Below are 21,507 nucleotides of genomic sequence, written 5' to 3'. Positions count from 1 at the left end.
CATTTGGATAGAAAAGAAAATTCCAGATGCATCAAGGCCTTCAACTACTTAGCAGCATCTTTTCCTAACTAGACTAGACAATTCTACTTCTTTACTAGGTCCAATATTCATCAGTCTCTTGGTCTGAACCTGAGCTCTCAGTGTGGCTAAATAACTTCCCTGCCTCCCTCACATTTTTCCCCGACCCCAACTGCCACAAGATTCTCTCTTCTGTCTCTGAGCTACAGCAGCTGGGAGTGCATCTGCCCTTAGACATTCCAGCTGCTTCTGTGCATGCTGTGAGACTCATTGCCTTCAAAATTCTTTAAACTATGCATTTGTTTCTAGAAAGTAGTTACTGGATTCTTCCCAGAAGCCTGGAACCACAAACAAAAGACCACAAAGAACCTTAATAAAAACTTCCTGAAAGAGAAACTATGTGATTTATATTCTTTTCTGACAAAAAATATGTAACTAGAAATTAATTTCTACTTAATTAACTGCAACTGGTTGGAAAATACATGCTTATGACGCTGACACACACACACACACACACACACACACACACACACACTTTCAAATTATTTTGAGTCAAAATGGAAATCAAGATAGAAAATCAGTTTTTTCTTGGAAACAACACAAGTGAAAATGTCATACATTACAGCTTATCGAATATATCCAAAGCTGTATCCAGAGATCAGCCCACAGTTTAAATGAAGTCTTTATTAATGAAGAAAGAATGAAAATAAATTTACTAAGGAGTTTCAATTGAAAAGTTTAAAAAAAATGAAATAAACTATCCAAAAGAATAAGAGGAGGAAGAAAAATATAAAAGCAGGCATTAGAAAATAGAATCACGATAAGGTAAGAAGTAAGTTTTAAGAAGTAACTTTTATTAGTTTTTTTTTAACAACATAATAGATTACTCTGTCAAGCTTAAGAGAAAAATGCAAATTTGTTTTCAATAGGAGAAAGAATTGAACAAAGATACCAAGAAAGTGAAAAATATTATAAGCAATTACTCTTAGTAATTCATGGAAAATCAAGTATAATCAAAATATGTGAAAATTTAGAAGTCAACCAATGCTGTATGATTCCACTTATATGAGGTATCTAAAATAGTCAAATTCATAGAAACAAAAACAAGAGGTGGTTGCCAAACGCTGGGAGGGGGGTATGGGGAGTTGTTGATGGGTGCAAAGTTTCAGTTTTGCAGGATGAAAAAATTCTAGAGATTCATTGCACAACAATATGAATGTACTTCACACTACTGAATGTATACTTAAAAACGGTTAGATGGTAAATTAAAGTTATGTGTATTTACCACAGAGTTTTTTTCAAAAATACACAAAAAACTTAAAGTCAAAATGTTGCCTCCAACCAAACTGTCTTCATTATCTATTTTCTTGCCTTAATACTTTTTTATGCCTTATAATGCTTTGCATGTTTCAACTTTATTTTTAGTTGAGGCTCTGGTTTCTGGAAATTACTGCCAGGATGCACGCTATTCTGAAGCGTTGTTCTAGGAAGCCCAATAACTTCTACGAGGCATAAGGAGGTTAACAGAACTGAGGCATCGGGTGAACTGGTCAACGCATAAGACCAACATAATCGACTCGTTTTAGTGAAATGTCAATAGATAAAACTAGCCTGTTGTTCACATATTGAATTTACTGCTCTATTTTCAAAAATCTTGCTGGCAAAAAGCTGACAAGAGTCTCTTGAAATCACATGCTCTCTCTTCTGATGGATGCTTCCTTGAAAATACCACTGAAGTAGTTCTTTCTCTTACCTGTAAACTATTCTGAAACCACAGTTGAGATAAACAACTGTGTTTATTTATCTTTTAACATAAACCTACTGGTTATCACCCTCTCCACGTATTTTGTGTAGTTAAAGTTCTGCAACACATGCTATTTAGTCTTCAAAATGGATTTCCTTTTGTACAGCTATTGTTAACCCAGATTAACTTGAATTTTCAAGAAGAGAAGTGGAAGAGCTTTAAGGATAAAATTCAGGGCTCCTGGTTTTAAAGGTAGATTGATATATTAATTAATCGAACACACACACGTTTTGGAGTCCCATCGATGTGCCTGGGCCTGAGTTCGGCTCAAGGTATATGAGGTTGAATAGTCTTGAAGAGCTCGGCACCAGTTATCATCGTCTTGCCACTCAGGTGTGTTATCATCTCTAACATCTCTGACCCGTGGTGACAGCATTTTGGCATGCAACATTATCTCCGTTTACAGGAGCAATGAGCCTCAGGGAAACTCCTTCCTCAGGCACGGATGAGAGCCTGGCAGACTGCAGGTACACCTGCACCGTAGTTACTCTTTGTAACATATCGTTTAATGGAAACACCAGGAAAATCAAAATACGGTTATATATTTATGCAAATACACATGTGAGTGTAGACACACATACACACATATATTTACACACAGACATAAACACACACGCGCATTCACATGTAGTTTTAAAAACCAATGAACGGATTTTGATAATCTAGGTTTTCTGGGCAGTTTCCTATAAATTGGGGAATCCTAGCTCTGGGAGATGTCACCAGCCTCGTGTCCCACTTCCCATAAATCACTGGCTGCAGAGAACAATCTAGAAGTAGGAGCTCACCTTGCTGCCACAGTGTAAACTGGCTCCAGTCGCCCTTCTCCCTCAGGTTTTCATCTTCAGGCAGGAAGAGGCCTTTGGCTTCATCCATCACTGAGAGGCCTTCATCGCGGATCAACTTCCAGTTTCTTTCTAAGGACTAGACAGAAGATTCTGGTTTTATGGACAGAGAATATGCCTGGCAGAACATCTTATAATGACGCCTCGCTTTTTGTTTGTCTGATTAATAAAGTAATGACATTTTTGCTCTCATAGACTGCTTATTTCAATTTCCTCTGAGACTTCTTGTCAAGGGTGTAAAAAAAAAAACACCCAAAAGAAACGCAGAAACTAATATTATATTTCAGAACCGAATGCCTTTATAGCATACAAATTTCAGTAATTCCTAGGACTCTCTGAGAATAATTCCCTCCATAATTTATTTTTAATTTTTTTTCTTTTTTAAAGACCAAGAGTATTGATCCTGTTGAGCGTATTACATCAGTGCACGATAATAGGCGCCATGGGAAACTTTGGCATCCAAACTGAAACACAAACCAGATTTAATTCACTTTTTTTTTAAATTTATTTTTTAAATTTATTGGGGTGACAACTGTTAGTAAAATTACATAGATTTCAGGTGTACAATTCTGTATTACATCATCTATAAATCCCATTGTGTGTTCACCACCCAAAGTCAGTTCTCCTTCCATCACCATATATTTCATCCCCCTTACCCTCATCTCCCACCCCCCACCCACCCGCCTTACGCTCTGGTAACCACTAAACTATTTTCTGTGTCTATGAGTTTCTGTTTCTAATTCACCTTTTAATAGAGGTCCTCACGAAGATGTCATTCAACATGGTGAATATTAATTAATTTCAAAGACACCAGAAAAGTACCCATTGGAGCATTTGATGGATTATAAAATTAACAGCAAAACAAAGCAAATAAATGCCCTAGTGTTTAGAATTTAGCCAAATAAAAATATTTCCTTAACTTCTCAATGATGAGGGTGCTTTAGGCCCTGGCAGAGCCTTGGAGTGGCCGGGCTGGTTCTGATAGGCCCTGCGGGAAGGAGGGGAGATGAACTCTCTCTTCCCAGATTCCTCACTCTCCTGCTGTGACAGGCCCAGGGGTGGGCGATGGCAGTGGTGGCAGCGGGGTGGGCAGCAGGGGGAATGCAGGCCCCAGGGGGATTCCCAAGAAGCAAACTGAGAGGAATTACTGTCAGGAGAAAAGCATAAAACTGCTTTCCTACTGTTTGAAAGAAACTAAGTTGTACAGATAAACCAAGATTTTGAAATGTTCCAAAATAATTCCAAACATTTCTGTTAAATGAGAAGTGGATGGAATAGTTGTGTATATTGGTAAATGGATAGGGGAGGAACACAGTAGCTGATTTCATCAAGAATCAAGAGTAGGGAACTAATAACTTAAAGAGAGATTTTGACACACAAGAATAAAAACAATAATTAGTGCTCTCTGAAAAGGGATTGAGTTGCCTTGTAAAATATGGTTCTCTGTCTTTGAATTAGTCAAGCGAAGGCTGGATGACCAATTATTGGTTAGAGCAAAGCTTGAGATAATGTGTAAAGTGTTTTTAGCAACCTATGCTTTGTGAGTTTGTGGTTCAGTATACTGTGTTTCCCTTAAATAATTCCTAGCCGGACCATCAGCTCTAATGCGTATTTTGGAGCAAAAATTGATATAAGTCCCAGTCTTATTTTACCATAATATAAGATCGGGTCTTATATAACATAATATAATATACTATAATATAATATAATACCCGGTCTTATATTAATTTTTGCTCCAAAAGATGCTTTAGAGATGATGGTCCGGCTAGGTCTTATTTTCGGGGAAACAAGGGAGGAAAATCAATGGGGAGCCAGGAAGCCTGCATATGTAGAGGGCTCCACAAAAGACAGAACACCTCAGATTTGTATGAAAACGTGGTGCCAACTTCAGCCAAACCCAAGGAATACATTTCATATTGCATGAAAACATTAGGTTTTTAAAAATATTCTAGGGCAAGAGATAGATTTTAAGATTAGATATTGATTTTATACTTCTTTCCCCCCATTTCTCTGAGTCTATTGGTTTATTACTTCTTTAATTTCAGGGTTATTGAGGTATAATTGACATAAAGTTGTAAAAGGACTCCCCCCATCTGGTTAACACAACCATCACCTCACATATTTACCTTTTTGTATGTGTGAGAACATTTAAGTTCTACTTTCTTAGCAAATTTCACTTATACACACAATACCGTGGTTTCAACTATAGTCAGCACGTTTTACATTAGATTCTCAGAATTAATTCATCTTATAGCTGAAAGTTTGCACCCTTTGGACAACCTCTCCCTGTTTTGCCCACCACCCAGTCCCTGGCAACTTCTTTTCTACTCTGTTTATATGAGTTTGACTGTTTTTTTTGTGTGTGTTTTTTTTTTAAGATTCCACATATAAATGATACCATGCAGTATTTGTCTTTGCCTGGCTTATTTCACTTAGTATGATGCCCGCAAGGTCCATCCATATTATAAATGGCAAGGTTTTTTCCTTTGTCATGGCTAAATAATATATATATATATATATATATATATATATATATATATATATATATATATATATATAAATAATATATAAATAATATATATATGTATATATATTATACATATATATTATATATATGTATAATATATCTCACATCTTCTTTATCCATTCATCTGTTGATAGAAACCCCTCAGGTTGTTCCTACATCTTGGTTATTGTGAATAATGATGTAATGAACATAGGGGTACAGATATGATATCCTATTTTCATTTCCTTTGGATAAAAACCTAGAAGTGGGATTGCAGGATTATACAGTAGTTCTATTTTTAATTTTTTGAGGAACCTCCATACTGTTTTCCATGGGGGCTGCACCAATTACCGATTTTTATACTTCTACTTCTGTGAAACCTACCCATTGATTTGTGCCAAAATCTACAGCTGCTCCCATTGTCACCGTACTTTACGCTGGTCCTGGTCATCTATCCATAAATAATTTAAATATTACTTCATTCCAAGTACGTAATCCACAAATAGCAAGTCCAAGATTTAATTTCAATAAAGAAACACTCAGAAGCCCTCACTTTGGTAGGTTCCCAGGGTGAGAGAATATGATGGTTTTCTCAAGAATCTCAAGATTACGGGGAAAAAAATGCACCGCAGATATTCACATCTTCTCTAAAATACCTAACTCGCCAACACTCCCTGCGGCTATTGTAACTTGTTCCAGTTGCTAGATAAATCTGTTAGGTTCTTGTTAAACTGTCACACAGATGAGAGGAGAATTACCTCTCTAACACATGAAATTACTTTCCAAATGAGGTTACTGGCGCCTTACAAGCAGGCTCTTCCCCTCTTGCCTCCTGGTATTTTAGAAGTTTTGTTCGCTTCTTTTGAAAGCAGCTTTTAGGAGCATCTTTGCCAGGAGCTGATCTTTTGTTACTAAAATAGGCCACAAAGCCCTAGGGAAAATGTTAAAGTAATTGTAGCACTAAATAAAATTTTTTAAATTTTACTTAAGAGCAGGCTGCTTTTATGTGTGAAATGTCATTCCTGCCCCTCTCACCTCCTCTCAGTGTCCCCCAGGGAACTGTTGCTCAGGTACTTTTCCATGAGCAGTAATGACATTTTAAAAAATGTTTTTGTACCCCCTTGTTATACAGAGCACACGGGTTGGATGACAGACTCATGCTCAAAGGAGCCGACTGGACCAGCGGGGTCTCCCCAGTGCCCAATGTGAAACTCCTGTGCTACAAGGCCACACACCTGCTCAATACTTCTAACCAAGCACTGCACACATTTCTCGATGATTTTCATTATAAAATAGCCACTCCTCATCCTCTCTTTTAGGTTCAATACTTTGTCATAGATTTTTACAACTGAAAGGATCTCTACTGTTACTCTTGTGGCAACTTTTTCACGTCAGGGATGACAGAATGCCTCTTGGAGAGGCTAATGAGCCTAACATCTCATAGTGTAATGGCCAGAAACCGCTCCGCTCCCCCCTTGGTTATTCCTATGGCTCCTGTGGGAGGAGAGAGGGTCGTCCTGCTGCCCTTGGTGCATGAGAGGGGTTGATGGCTCCCACAGTCTCTTGTGCAGTGATTTCCGGGGTCCTTGGAGAACAAAGGGCTCCCCACTCGGCACTGTCACACCTCGAAAGGACTTCACATTCATGACAACTGGGCAGAACTGGACTAACCAAAAGTTCGCCCAGATTAAACCTGGTGGCAAACAGGACAGCACAAAAATAACAACAATTATGATCTACGTATTCAGTGTATACATTTTTTTTTGCCAGAGTAATGATTGCACTTGGGGATGTTTTCCAACTTTGGAAAGACATGTCAGGGTCTCTTTGATGTGCCTTAGGAAGAAGCTTGGGATGGGGCCTACAAATGTTATTGTTAAGCACAAACCGAGGAACCGCACTGAATAAAATTCACATGGTTATGGGGGATTAAAGACCAAAACTAATTACATGTGGGGTGTGTGTGTGTGTGTGTGTGAGAGAGAGAGAGAGAGAGAGAGAGAGAGAGAGAGGATGAATTTTCTCTACAGTAATATTACTCAGTTTTCTGAGATGGCAAAGAATTCCATCCTTTAGGAAATTTCAAAACGAACATAGAGTAGGCAATGCCTACATTTTTAAAGATCTCATATGAAATATTACTTGCTTGACCCTAAATTCATCTATTTCATGCAACTGAAAAGAGAAATTGATGGGATTGGTATTTGAGTTGCTGGCCCAGAAAAAAATAGCTTTTAATTCACATTTCTTCTCGTAGCTACCCAGACTTCAGAAAACAGAGACTGGATTGCTTTGACAGTGCCACATGGTTTCATAAACTCATCGTCAGCATCTGCCTTTTGAGTTACATGCCAGCTACGTCCGGCACTCCAGTCGTCTACGATGGACTTCCTAGTTTCCAGCTGCATTGACCCCACCATAGGCTCCGGGCTCCAGCTCTCTGTAATCCAAACTCTCCATCCAGTTCAGGGTTCTCTTCTCACTCCCTCAATATCCTGCTCATCCCACCTGGACGGTACATGTTGCTCTTCAACATCAAATTACATTAAGTCCTATTTTTTATTTTGTTATTTTTTTAAGTCCTATTTTTAAAGTCTTCTCCTAAAATGGATTTCTTTCAGAAAGTTTTTAGAGAAGCAAACTAAAGCCAAACCAATTCTCATTTAACTATTTCCCTTACTATTTTCATTTGATTAAAAAATACACATTTTTAAAAAGTCAAATATTACTATAATTTGTATAATGAAAGCAGTAGTCTCTTCCTGAACTCTTCCCCTATCCTGAGTTCAACCCCAGCTACTTCCTTTAAATATTTCTTATGATATTTACTTGCTTACATCGAATAATAGGTTTATATTGCCATTTCTTGATACATTCATTCTAGAAATTAGCACTCACTTTCTATTAGGGAAGTTAGCAAGATAACAATTTGATGTCTTCTTTTCTCTCATCTCCATCTGGCAATTCACACATCTTTCACAGATCAGGGTAAAGTCACATTCTAGTTTTATAATATTATGACAATGAGGTATCATTCACACTTGAGATGTACTGTAATGATTACACTTCATTTCACGTGCAGCATTTTTTTTTTAAATTCTGCCCCCTTTTCCTGGCTTATTTTTCTTTTTGTTTTCTCCTTAGTACGTTTTTAAAATTTTATTAAATTTATTGGGGTGACATGAGTTAATGAAATTATACAGGTTTCAAGTGTATAATTCTATAATACATCATCTGTATATTATATTGTGTGTTCACCACCCAAAGTTAAACCTCCTTCCACCACCATTTCTTTGACCCCTTTTACCCTCTTCTACCTCGCTGACACACCTTTTCCCCTCTTGTATGGAAAACAGTATGGAGGTTCCTCAAAAATTAAGAATAGAGTTACCATATTACCCAGCCATCCCTCTTCTGGGTATCTACCAGAAAAATTTGAAAACACTTATTCGTAAAGATATATGTAACCCTATGTTCATTGCAGCATTATTCATGGTGGCCAAGACATAGAAACAACCGGAGTGTCCTTTGATAGATGATCGGATAAAGAAGATGTGGTATATATACACAATGTGGTATATCTTATTACTTAGCATAAGAAAAGACAAAATACTGCTATTTGTGACAACATGGAAGGGTTTTGAGAACATCATGCTAAGTGAAATAAGTCACAGGGAAAAAGTCAAGCACCATACGATTTCACTCATATGTGGGATATAAAACTGAAAGCAGCAAACAAATAAACAAGACAAACAAAAACCGTTTGGCTTAATTTTCTAATGCACTTACCACTGGTTCTTCTTTATAGCACTGAAAGAGTGCTGGAAAATCTCTGATACTATTCCATCCTTTGCCACAAACATCACATAAGCTATTACTTTTCTTGGAAGAGAACCCTCTAGTAGCCATCTGCCTTGCTTTGGTCTGGACAGGTTTCTGTTTCTTGGCAACTGTCATCAGGGAACTTTCCTTGGCTTTTGCTTGGCATGAGATTCCCTAATTTTTGGATTCTAGTTGTCCCTGAGAAAGGACACACCGCAGGTAAAATTGAATTTCTGAAAGTATCTGAAGCTATTCGTACACTTGATTGAACGCTTGGCTATGTACGGAATTCTAGGCAGTAAATACTTTTTAGAATGCTGAAAGTGTTGCTGCATTCCATTATAACTTTTAGTGTCACTGTTGGGAAATCTGATACCTTTTGGATTCCTCTAGAAGTTTGATAAAAGACAGTATGGTATAGTGGTTAGGAGTATAAATTCTGGAGCCAGACTGCTTAGATTTGAAATCTGACTCTGCCACTTATTAGCTGTGTGACATTGGGCAAGTTACTTAACCATTCTCTGCCTTAAGTTCTTTATGTATAAAGACAGTAAAATGTTACTACTTTTCTCATGGCACCAGGTGGGACCCACCCTGGACAGGACGCCCTTCCATTGCAGGGCCATTCAAACCCACACTCACTCAGACAGGGACGATGAAGACACACCAGTCACCTCACATGCACATCTTTGGGATGTGATAGGAAACCGGGGGACCTGGAGAAACCCATGCAGATGTGGGGAGAACATGCAGACTCCACACAGACAGTGGCCCTGCCAGGAAGATATTTTTTCCCTCATGAACGTTATAATGAAATGATGCTAAACAAAAGATGTTATTTGCGGACTTGCTGTCTAGATAGCACTATTGTTTGAGACCATGCAGATTCTTTAAGGCATAGTACCCACTGCCTTAAATTCCTCCTATTTAGAAGCCATTCTGCAAGAACTTACTTGGGTTTCAGCTTTCTTGGATCTGCAAAGTCAGGTACTTCTCTTTTCCATTTCCAAAAAAACATGCTGACATTGTTCCTCTGTTATCATGTGCCTCTTGTTTTTTTTTGTTTTTTTTTTTTTCACTTGTAGGTTTATATCATTTTCCTTCTTTTATTGTCATTTAAGTGAGATGTCACTTGGGAGATGGTAAATGTATGTGATCAGTTTTCCTTATTCCTTCTTCACTCATATTTTCCATATATCTCTAACAGTTGATTATTTTTGACTGTTTACCTTCTTTTTTCTGTGACTAGAAGGACCTTGTAATATATAAGTCAACCTTCTAGTGAAGTTTAGAAATAAAATCCTGTAAGCTTGGAAAGCCCTTCACTAGTCCTTCAAATACGTCTTCAAAAATTTCACGTGATATAGACAGTAGAGAGAAGAAAATAAATTTTCAGCACCATGTTTATTTCACATTTTAAATCAAACTCTGCTAATCCACATATTAATTTATTGTCAGCCTAACCTCTTTCACCTCGTGGCCTACACACTTCCCTTGCATCACGTGGCGGGTGTACCCCCCAATTCCATGATGTGCTCAGATGATGACAGAATTGATTATGGTGTTTGAAGCTTGACATAAATCACCTCAGTTTTGCTCTAATCAAACAAAATTCATCTAACTGAGCTTTAATTTTTTTCTCCTATGTAGGAAAACAGGACCATTCAGAGAAACTTTTTTGCTGAGTCAGTCAGTACATGTTGCAGGTTGCTAAGTAAGGGGAGTTGCTAAGGAAAACCACTAATGGTATTAGTTGGCAAGGGCTGCTATAACAAAATGCCACAGACTGGCTCAGACTTCCACCACAGAAATGTATTGCCTCACAGTTCTGGAGGCTGGAAGTCCAAGATCAAGGCGTTGGCAGGTTTGGCTTCTCCTGAGGCCTCTCTCCTTGACTTGTGGACGTCCCCCTTCTCACTACGCCCTCACGTCATCTTTTCTCTGTGTGCTCACACACCCTTCTGTGTGTCCCAATTTCCTTTACTTATAAGGACACTAGTCGTATTGTAGTAGGTCCACTCTAACAGCCTCATTTTTAACAAAACTACCTCTTCAAAGGCCCCTTTCTCCAAATACAGTCACAATCTGAGGTACTGGGGGAACGAGAGCTTCGACATATGAATTTTGGGGGACATGATCAACCCATAACACTAATGCCGTTCAGGTTAGAGCTAGCTCTAGCGAAGAAAGCAAACAGCAGATGGAAGAGGATGAGGAATAAATTCACATCGACATAGGAATAAGTAAATTTATAGGAGCAAAATAAAATATAATCATGGAAAAAGGCAGGAAGGGCTATGCTTTTAACATGTGGACAAAACATAATACAAGAACTCTTGGAGCTCAGATTCACACATACAAAACTAGGTAACTAACTGTGTGTGATTAGCTGTTAAGACAAAAGGCGTTAAGAAAACACAGACATTAGTCCTAGAGATGTGTATGCACCTTGAAAGGTTTTGACTCTAAGAGAAGGCAGGCGGCCAAAGACCCCTCCAGGAAAAAGCTGATTGCATTAAATTGGAGTTCATTCCATGGAGTTGGAATGAAGTGAGGCTTTAGTACAATGTACACCACATTTTACCTAATTGCCTAAGAACACGCTTATAATAGGTAATTATTTTAGGAATTATATATCTGATTGTTTAGAGATAAAATCAGCTTACTTAAATCTTAGCCGAAACATGCCTACACATTACCCTGTGATGACAAAGATGGGTAGCAGTGTACTGTGCCTTAGGAAGAATACCCAGGGCTGGGCATCCCCCTGAGTGCTAGGCTGAAGTTAGGAAACCAGAACAAACTCCACAGTGAGTCTATCGCCCTCACAGCAAACTCTGTTTGTAATAATTTTAATGAAATCTCTGAGGAAATTAGTAGCATTAAAGGAGCAATCTCTTGCTGGTCCTAATGCATTTTAATCAGATCTGTTTTTCAAGTTTGAATATAAAGATAAAAGAAAACATCTGACATTTCTTATTGTGGAAGTAGACAAAGATTGATCAAATAGATAAGCAGATTCAGAATCAGCTATGTAGCAAGGGCGTCAGCCACCATGAACCTGTGTTTTGGCAGAGAAGTAGAAAATCTTCATAGTGAAAAAAGGGAAGGTTTCAGAAGTGCCCTGGTTTGGTGGCTATAGGCAGGGAAAGCTGTGAGCGGGCTGATGAGAAGCAAGTATCCTATGTAATTGGAGCATATTTGGCTGTCTCTGGTTGGTCCTAAATTGGAAGCAGGGTCAAAAATTAGGGAAGCTGTTAGTGAGTAAGCAAGTCCTGGCCATTTTGGGCCAGTTGCACAGAAGTTATTGTTTAGCTTCCAGGATGGACACCAGAGAGCAATCTGGATTCCTGCAAATCTGATTCACAGCAAGCTGGCTTCCTGGGTTATTTATGGTAGAAAATGAGTTAGTTTCCCAGGCTGTTTGCTGCAGGTTGGAGGTCAAGGTTGCATTTTTATGTGTGGTCTGGCCTTTCATTTTCCATTTGTATATTCAGTCTCTCACTATCCTTACTGAAAAAAAAAAAAAAATAACATAAGGCACCTAGCTTTGGGGCAAGAGAAGAGGCTTGGAGAACTGAAATTTGCTCTTTCTAGACAGTGGGAGAAACAGAGTTTCTTTTTCTAGGAGAAAGGACAAAGGATATTCCAGGTTGCCGGGAGAACCATCCAGCCTGAGGGTTTCTAGGACTCAGAGGGCAAAGGAGACCCACATTCCTCAGACTGTAGCCAAGAATGGCAGGAATGCCAGCCAACATTCTCAGTTAGAAGATAAAAAGAGAGATACACATCCCTTCCCCACTCTACCTTCTTCGAATAGTGCACTGAGTAAGTCCTGAGGGAGCTACAGCTCTGAGCAAAATCCCCAAAGTCCCTGATCTCAAGGCCTGAAAGTCTGATGGGGAGACTGTGAGTATATCAAATACATCACTTGATAAGCAGACAAGCAAATTATCTATAATGTGTGTATGTATAGGTATATTTAGGACATCAATCTGTGTATATACAAGGTATAGTAAGCCACAGATCATGACCAACTACTCAATCAAAAATTTGGAAATGCAAATGGAGTACCAACCTACAGGTACAGTTTGCAATTATTTTAAAATATTAAACACTGGACTGTGAGTTCCCAGAGAGTCACAGATAAAGCCAATCTTTAGGCACTTTTTCCCATGTTGATAAGTACTGAAAATTCAACGATTTCACTTTGAGAAAGAAAATAAACTTTCAGTTGAACGTCATTCAAAGATTATAAAATATTTCACCCTTTTTTATGTTGCCATAATTGCCATTATATGTAGTCTTATAACCTCGGCAGAGTGTCGATCTCATCAAGGGCCTCATTTAAACACACACAGGAAGGTCCATGGTGGTGGGTTTTTGTTGTGTTTTGTTTCTGAGCCTTATGAAAAGCTTGTAGGAGAGGAGAAACTGAAGTAATGATTTTGAACTTAAAAATAAAGAAACTGAGGCTTAGATGGCTGAAATGGCTTGCCCAAGGTGTCAGAGCTGAGAAAGAAACTAATGTACTTCTAATTGCAGAGTCCCCTTACAAAAGTTCACGTTGAAAGCATTTAACCATAAAATTCTCTGAGTTCTCTTAACTCCCCTTCTCATTTTGTTTTCATTTTTAGTGACAGTATCATTGGAATCCAAAAAGTTTAAAGTTTGATTTAGAAAAATAGGATTAAATAATTATGTTCATCTTAAGGAGTGCTTTCAGCACTTCCTTATACGATAACAATTTTCTATAAAATGGCTAATCCTTTTATGTTACAGCTTAATTCCACTGTAAATCTGACATTTTGCGTCTTCTTCAATCCATTTCATCTCAAAAGCAGTTCAGTGAAAACATTCAAATATTTAATCACACAGAAATGTTGAATCACTAGTGTTATTACTGCATAAGTCTTTTTTTGTCCAGGTGATGTGATTCATACACAATGAATTTCATAATTAATAAAAGCCACAGTCTGAAGGAAAATGACAAGAGAGGATATCCTTCTAATCAATCATTCTTAAGCACCGTGTCACAGAATTGGCAAACTATTACTGGGCGCTCTCCTCCAACTGTAATGAAACTACAATACGAGGAAAGGAAGACTTACCTGTGATGCTATTTGTTTATATCAGAGCAGCAGCTCTGAAACACTCAGGCAAAGGACTCAAGAGTTTTCCTTTATTCCAGTGATGAATGTAAAGAGTTAGGAGGTAGGAATAACAAATTCAAAGGGGATATTTTAAACTATGGTTTTCAGTGGCTCTGGGCTGATGTGTTTTCAGTGTTACAAATGGTGGTTTCTATGCAGGCCTGTTTACATCAAAATTCGCCTTGGAAAATGGTGGATCAAAAAGCTAATCTCAAAAAAGGAAGAGCGAAATTCTTAAGGTATGGTGGCTTTGCTCTCACTCAAAGAGATTTCTTTTCTCTTTTCTATTTATATCCTAGCAAAGACTTTAATCCATTTTTGTTTCAATTTCTATGTTAAATACCCTCAAGGCACTTAGGGCTTTGATATTTGTGATTTGAGCAGCAACCTACTCAATTTTAATGAGAATATGCCTAAAAGAGAAAACTACTGGAATATTTTTCTCCAATTTTTTTTCATTGAGTCGCGTAGCCTCTTACCTCCCCCAGTGCACAGAGTTGCCAAATTACAAACTACACAATGAGGAAGAATAATGACAATTCAACAAAAGGGAAAACCACTGATGATGCATTTTACTGAACACTGTCCTATGCTTTCAAGAAAATTGCTCTCTACATCCTCAGGGAACTCACAATGAGGATAATTTAAATAAAAATGTGCTATCCCTGGTAGTTAATTGTCGCTTAAGGGCCAGAATCTGGATAGTTATAGTAAAAGGATTTTGGCCAAACATGGCAGCTACAGGGTCTAGAAGGTTTCCACTTTAAGACGTTAATGCCTGGGGGATGATCCATGATTCGTTATATCCAAATCTGTGATTTGAAAATCAAAGGATTAGTTCATTCATTTATTCTTTTCTTTAGATTCCACATACAAGTAGATCATATGGTATTTGTCTTTCTCTGTCTGACTTATTTCATTTAACATAATGTTCTCTAGGTCCATCCATATTGTTGCAAATGGTAAGATTTCATTCTTCTTTATGGCTGTGTAATACAATGGTCACTGCACTGTACACCTGAAGTTGAAGTTGAACAATAATGAATGTCAACTACAATTATATATATGTATATAGTTACAAGAAGCAGAGTACAGCATTAGGAACAGAGACAGTGGAAATGTAATGGCTGTGTGTGATGTCATAGGGGTAGTGGATGGGGGGAGGGGGGCTGTCACTGTGTGAGGGATATAAATGATAAATATCTAACTATTACACTGTTTTGTGCACCTGAAACTAATAAAAAAAAGTTAACAAAAAAAAAAAGAAAAAGAAAATCAAAGGATACCTTGACATGCAAGGGTTTGTCAACTAAATGGCTATGGGCCTGGGGTTCCTCACACAGTGGGCAATCTTGTCACCGTCCTTACTCTCAAGTGATCACCATGAAATTACTTATTTTTCTGAAAGTCATAACCAGATGCAATATTAACATTTCTGCAAAAAAGGCAGTCAGCGAAGTAAAGCCAACTCTCCACGCACAAAGCACCAAGTTCTAAACACGAGATGTCACCCACTCTTGCGATGCCACGCTGCTGACGACCCTGTGATTGATGCCTGGGTCTTGCTTTTCTAAGAAAGCAGAGCTTAAAACACGGCTGAAATCAAGAAGCCCAGGGAAATAGAATTTGGAAATAAAGACTTGATTGGCAAACAGGAGAAGGATATGAGACACATGAGCAGATATTAGTAACTTTGAGGGCATCCTGGGGTACCAGCAAGGGTATGGATGGACTCTGAGGGCAAGGAGACCTCAGTTCAAATCCCAGTCCTGTCGCCATTAAAAATGGGACCTTTCTTAATTTTGCTAATCCCTACTTTACTCTTGTATAATATAAGTGGGCACAATAATATCTATCCTGCAGAGTTGTAAAGATTAGAAGTATTATATACAAAAGTACTCAGCACGTTGATTGCAAATAGGCATTTAATACCTGATAGCTATTTTAGTATTTCTATAAAATATAATATTTCAAAATTGGCTTTCCAAGTTACTTTTTAGAAACTAGAAACCTTTTTCCTATGAAAACCTGGTAATAAATAAAATTACAAATTGTAATAATTATAATAATATGTATTGAGCACTTCCTACTTACTTATTAAGTGAACTTGTTCCATAACAAGTACTATTTTCATAGGCGTTTTTCAGATAATGAACTCAAAACACAAAGAAGTGTTGCTCAGTGTGATATACGCGTAGCTAGGAAGGAATGGACCACAGAAACCAAAACCAGGCAAAGTGGCTACAGAGCCATGCTCTAAACTGCTTCACTATATCGTCTTACTGAGGATTATAACCTCATCAACCTCCAGACACCTGTTCATTTTTCACATACTTGAACTACTATATACAATATATATATATATATAGTATATATATATATATACTATATATATATATACAGTATACTGTGATATATATATATATATATATATATATATATATATATCACAGTTCCCCATTTTTTAACAGATTTATTGAGATATGACTTGCATACCATAAAATTCATTAAATTGACTTTCATAATTCAGTGCTTTAGTTGTGCAACTATCAACAGCATCTAATTTTAGAACATTTTCATCACATCAAAAAGCAACCCGTTACGCATTAACAATAAATACTCCTCACCCCATCTTTTTAGTCCCTGGCAATCGCCAATCTACGTCTGTCTGTATGGACTTGCCTAATCTGGACAGCTCCTATAACCAGAATCATGTAATATTTGGCCTTTTGGGTCTGGCTTCTTTAACTTAGCATAATGTTTGCAGGGTTCATCCATATTGCACTATGTACCAGTACTTCATTCCCTTTTCATTACCAGTGTGTAGATATACCACATTTCATTTTTCGTTTGTTCATTCATTCATTCATTCATGATTCAGATAGGCATTTGGGTTCTTTGCATTTTTTTGTTATTATGAATAATGCTACTATGATCATTCACGCACACATTTTTGTATGAATATATGTTTTCATTTCTCTTGGGCATATACCTAGGAGTAGAATTGTTGGGCCATGTGGTAACTCTATGTTTAACTTTTTAAGGAACTGCCAAACTGTTTCCCAATGTGGCTGCACCACTTTGCTTTCCCACCAGAAACATTTGAGGGTTCCAATTGTTCCACATACTTGCCAGCACTTGTCAATGTCCACCTTTTTTGGTATAGCCATCCTAGTGGGTGTTAAATGGTATCTCACTGTAGTTGTGATTTGCATTTCCCTAATGATGAATGATGCTTAAGCATCTTTTCATGTGCGTCTTGGCCATTCCTATATCTTCCTCGAATAAATATCTATTCAAATCCTTTTCTCATTGTTAAACTGGGTTATTTGTCTCTATATTATTGAGTTATCAGAGTTCTCTATATATTCTGGATACGAGTCCCTTGTTGTATGTATGATTTGCAAATATTACCTCTCATTCTGTGGATTTTAATTTTATTGAGCACGTCCTTTGAAGCACAAAAGTTTAAGTTTTGATGAAATCCAATTTACCTATCTTGTCTTTTTTCACTTGGGTTTTCAGTGTCATATCTGAAAAAACTTTGCCTAACTCAACATTACGATGATTTACTTTTATTCTAAGGATGTTTTATTCTAAGTGTTCTATAGTTTTTATCGCTTACAGTTAGGTTTGTTTAGATTCTGAATTATTTTTTAATAATACATGGTAACTTCATTATTTTGCATGTGGATATGCAGTTGTCTCAGCACCTTTTGTGAAAAGAAAATTGTTTCCCCATTGCATTGTCGTGGCACCTTTGTCAAAAAATCAATTAATCATAAACGTAAGGCTTGATTTCTAGACTCTCAATTCTTCTCTACTGATCCATATGGCTGTCCTTACGGAAGCATCATACTGCCTTAATTACTGTGGCTTTGTAGTAAGTTTTGGAATTGGAAAGTGTGAGTCCTCCAACTTTGTACTTTTTTCAAAATTATTTTGACTATTCTGGGTCCCTTGTATTTTCATAGGAATTTTAGAATCAGTTTGTCAATTTCTGTTAAAAAACAAACAAACAAACAAAACCCTAGCCATGTGGAATTTTGACTGAGACTGTATCAAAGCTTTAGGTCAATTTGGAGAGAATTGCTATCTTAACAATATTACGTTTTGTGATCCATAAACATGGGATGTGTTTCTATTTATTTATATGTTTTAAAATTTGCTCCAATCCGGTTCTATAGTTTTTAGTATACTAATCTTGCACTACTTCGTAAAATTTATTCCTAAGCATCTGTTATGGGTCAAACTGTGTTTCCCCCAAATCACATGCTGAAGTCCTAATTCCCAATACTTCAGGATGTGACCTTATTTGGACACAGGGTCTTTACAGAAATAATCAAGTTAAAATGAGGACATTGGGGTGGGTCCTAATTAAACATAAAATTGGAAAATTCAGAGACAGACATACACACAGGGAGAACGAATGCCATGTGAAGATAATGCCAGAGATCTATAAGCCACAAACTCCAGCGATTGCCAGAAAACCACAGAAGCTAGGAGAGAGGGAGAGGACAGATTCTTTGTGTCCTCAGAAGGAACCACCCAGCCAACACCTTGATCTTGGACTTCTGGCCTCCAGAGCTGTGAGATAATAAACTTCTATTGTTTAAGCTACCCAGTCTGTGTACTTTGTTATGGCAGCCCTTCCAAACTAAAACAGTAGTATCAAATATAAAACAGTAGTATCATATTTTTTGATGCTATTACAAATGAAATTGTTTTCCTAATTTCACATTGGGAGTGTTTTTTTGCTAGTGTAAAGAAATACAATTGATTTTTGTACACTGATCTTGTATCCTGCAGCTTTGATAAACTTCTTTATTAGTTCTAATAGTTTTTTTGGTGAATTCCTTAGGACATTCTACCTAAAAGATAATGCATCTGCAAATACAGAGGGTGCCAAAAAAAATGTATGCACATTTCAAGAAAGGAAAATAACTATTAAAATTGTAATACTCAATATATGCTAGTACCAAAAGATGAATACAAGTCATGTTTGACTTCTGCAATTACAAGAGGTGCTCAAAGTGGTTACCATCAGCGTCCAGACACTTCTGATTGCGGCGAACTACTGCTTGAGCAATGCTGACCAAAGCGTCCACTTGTATACATTTTTTTGGCACCCCTGGTATAATTTTACTTCTTCCTTTCAGTCTTTCACCATTAAGCATAATGCTAGCTATAGGTTTTCTGTAGATGCCACTTTTTCAGGCTGACAAAGTTCTCTTTTATTCCTAGTTTGTTATGTATCTTTTTTCTTTTTAATCATGAAAGGGTGTTGAATTTTGTTAAATGCCTTTTCTGTGTCTGATGAAATGATCATGTAATTTTAATTCTTTATTCTAATGATATGGTTGATTATATTCATTGATTTTCATTTGCATTCTCCAGAAAAGTCCTACTTGGTCATGGTATATAATTCTTTTTAATATGTTGCTTGAGTCAGTATGGTAATACTTTGTTGAAGATTTTTGTGTCTATATTCATAAGGAATATTGGTCTACAGTTTTCTTTTTCTGGCATGTCTTTGTCTGATTTTGGTATCAGGATGATACTGGCTCATAAATTGAGTTAGCAAATTTTCCCTCCTCTTCTATATTTTGGAAGAGTTTGTGAAGGACTGATATTATTTAAGTATTTGATAAAATTCACCAGTGAAGAAATCTGGGTCTGGCTTATCATTGTGGGAAGCTTTTAAATTATTAATTTAATCTCTTTACTTGTTACAGATATAGTTAGATTTTTCTATTTCCTTTTGAGTCAGTTTCAATAGTTTGTGTCTTTCTAGTAATTTATCCATATCGCCTAGTTTATCTAATTTCCTAGCATATAGTTGTTCATAGTATTGCCTTATAATCCTTTAAGTTTTCTAAGTTTGGTAGTGATTTCCTCTTTCATTTCTGATTTGAGCCATTTGAGGCTTCACTCTTTTTTTTTTTTTTTAATCAGTCAGTGTAGCTAACAGTCTGTCAAATAATTTTTTAAGAATGAAATTTTGCTTTTATTGATCTTCTCTATTATTTTTCTATTCATTATTTCATTTATTTCCACTCTAAACTTTATTATTTCCTTCTTTCTGCTTGCTTTGCATTTATTTTGTTCTGCTATGTTACCTTCTTAAAGTGAACAACTAGATTATTGTCTTATGATCATTCTTTTAAATATAGGCATTAGTAGGTATAAATTTCTAAGAACTGATATATCTTTTAAGTTTTGCTCTGAGTATTTTTGTTTCATTCATCTCAAAGTATTTTCTAATTTCTCTTGCAATTTCATTTTTGACCTGTTGGTTACTTAAGAGAGTATTGTTCAAATTTCACATATTTGTGAATTTTTCAACTTTCTTTTGGTTAATGATTTCTAATTTCATTCCACTATAGTCAGAGGACATGCTTTGCATTATTTCTATACTTTTAGATTATTTGAGCCCTGTGTTTTGGCCTAGTATATGGTGTACCTGGAGGAAGTTCCATGTGTACTTGAGAAGATTGTGTATTCTGCTTTTCTTAGATGGAGTGTTCTATACTGTGTTTCCCCGAAAATAAGACCTAACTGGAAAATAAGCCCTAGCATGATTTTTCAGGATGACATCCCCTGAACATAAGCCCTAAAGCATCTTTTGGAGCAAAAATTAATATAAGATCCGGTCTTATTTTCGGGGAAACACGATAATATGCTAAGTGCTTAAAAAGGACGTATAAGGTGCTTTTGGATACATGTAAGGAGAGACCCCTAACATAGCCTCCTAAAAGAAATGACAACTTTTCCAACATGTGAGGGATAAATATGAGTTAGCTATGAAGGGGATAGGAGAGAAGGAAAAAGGAAGAGGGTAAATAAAAATAGACTATCATAGGGAAAGTTTAGTGAGAAAAGAAATTTTGGCTGAAGATAGTAAATGGCAGTGGTAAGAGATAAAGACAGTAATAAATCTGGTATTTGGGGGTAAAGCTGAATCACTGATCAAAACTATAAAGTCAGGAAGGAATATAACCATGGATTACACGGTGAGTTAATTTTCACATTAAATGTTAATGCATTTATGCAGTTGGAGATGAATGGAAAAAGTAAAAGTCTAATTGGGGAGCATAGCTTTGGTAGAAATTTTAACAGCAGTTGAATCAAGAGTGGAAAAGGTTTCTTAGAAAATGAATGAGAAGGACAGGAGAACCCAGAGCAGAGAACAATATTTGGAGCTGAGTGCAAGTCCAAGGTCAGCGAGGGCACTGAACACTAAGGTCACCTTCCAAACATCCACTGGGCCTCTTCCTCCTCCCTAACAGAACCCTGATTTATTTCGGGTGCTCACCATCCATCAGATAATCCACTGAATTGAGAGGAATCTGACCCTTTCCT

The 21,507-nt window shown here is 37.0% G+C and overlaps 1 protein-coding gene across 8 annotated transcripts in view; it reads right to left on the bottom strand.

Annotated features, from left to right (window-relative positions):
- ASPH (aspartate beta-hydroxylase) overlaps nt 1–21,507 on the bottom strand; it is a 196,459-nt gene that overhangs the window by 17,039 nt on the left and 157,913 nt on the right. For all 8 annotated transcript variants that reach the window (XM_074318815.1, XM_019752429.2, XM_074318811.1 and 5 more), the window contains one exon: nt 2,608–2,743. In XM_074318815.1, coding sequence (XP_074174916.1) covers nt 2,608–2,743 — 136 coding nt within the window. The remainder of the gene's footprint in view (nt 1–2,607; nt 2,744–21,507) is intronic.

The sequence above is a fragment of the Rhinolophus sinicus genome, linkage group LG14, assembly GCF_036562045.2.
Source record: "Rhinolophus sinicus isolate RSC01 linkage group LG14, ASM3656204v1, whole genome shotgun sequence".
NCBI lineage: Eukaryota > Metazoa > Chordata > Mammalia > Chiroptera > Rhinolophidae > Rhinolophus > Rhinolophus sinicus.
The sequence above is the reverse complement of the archived record's forward strand: the minus strand, read 5'-3'. Positions and strand labels throughout refer to the sequence as shown.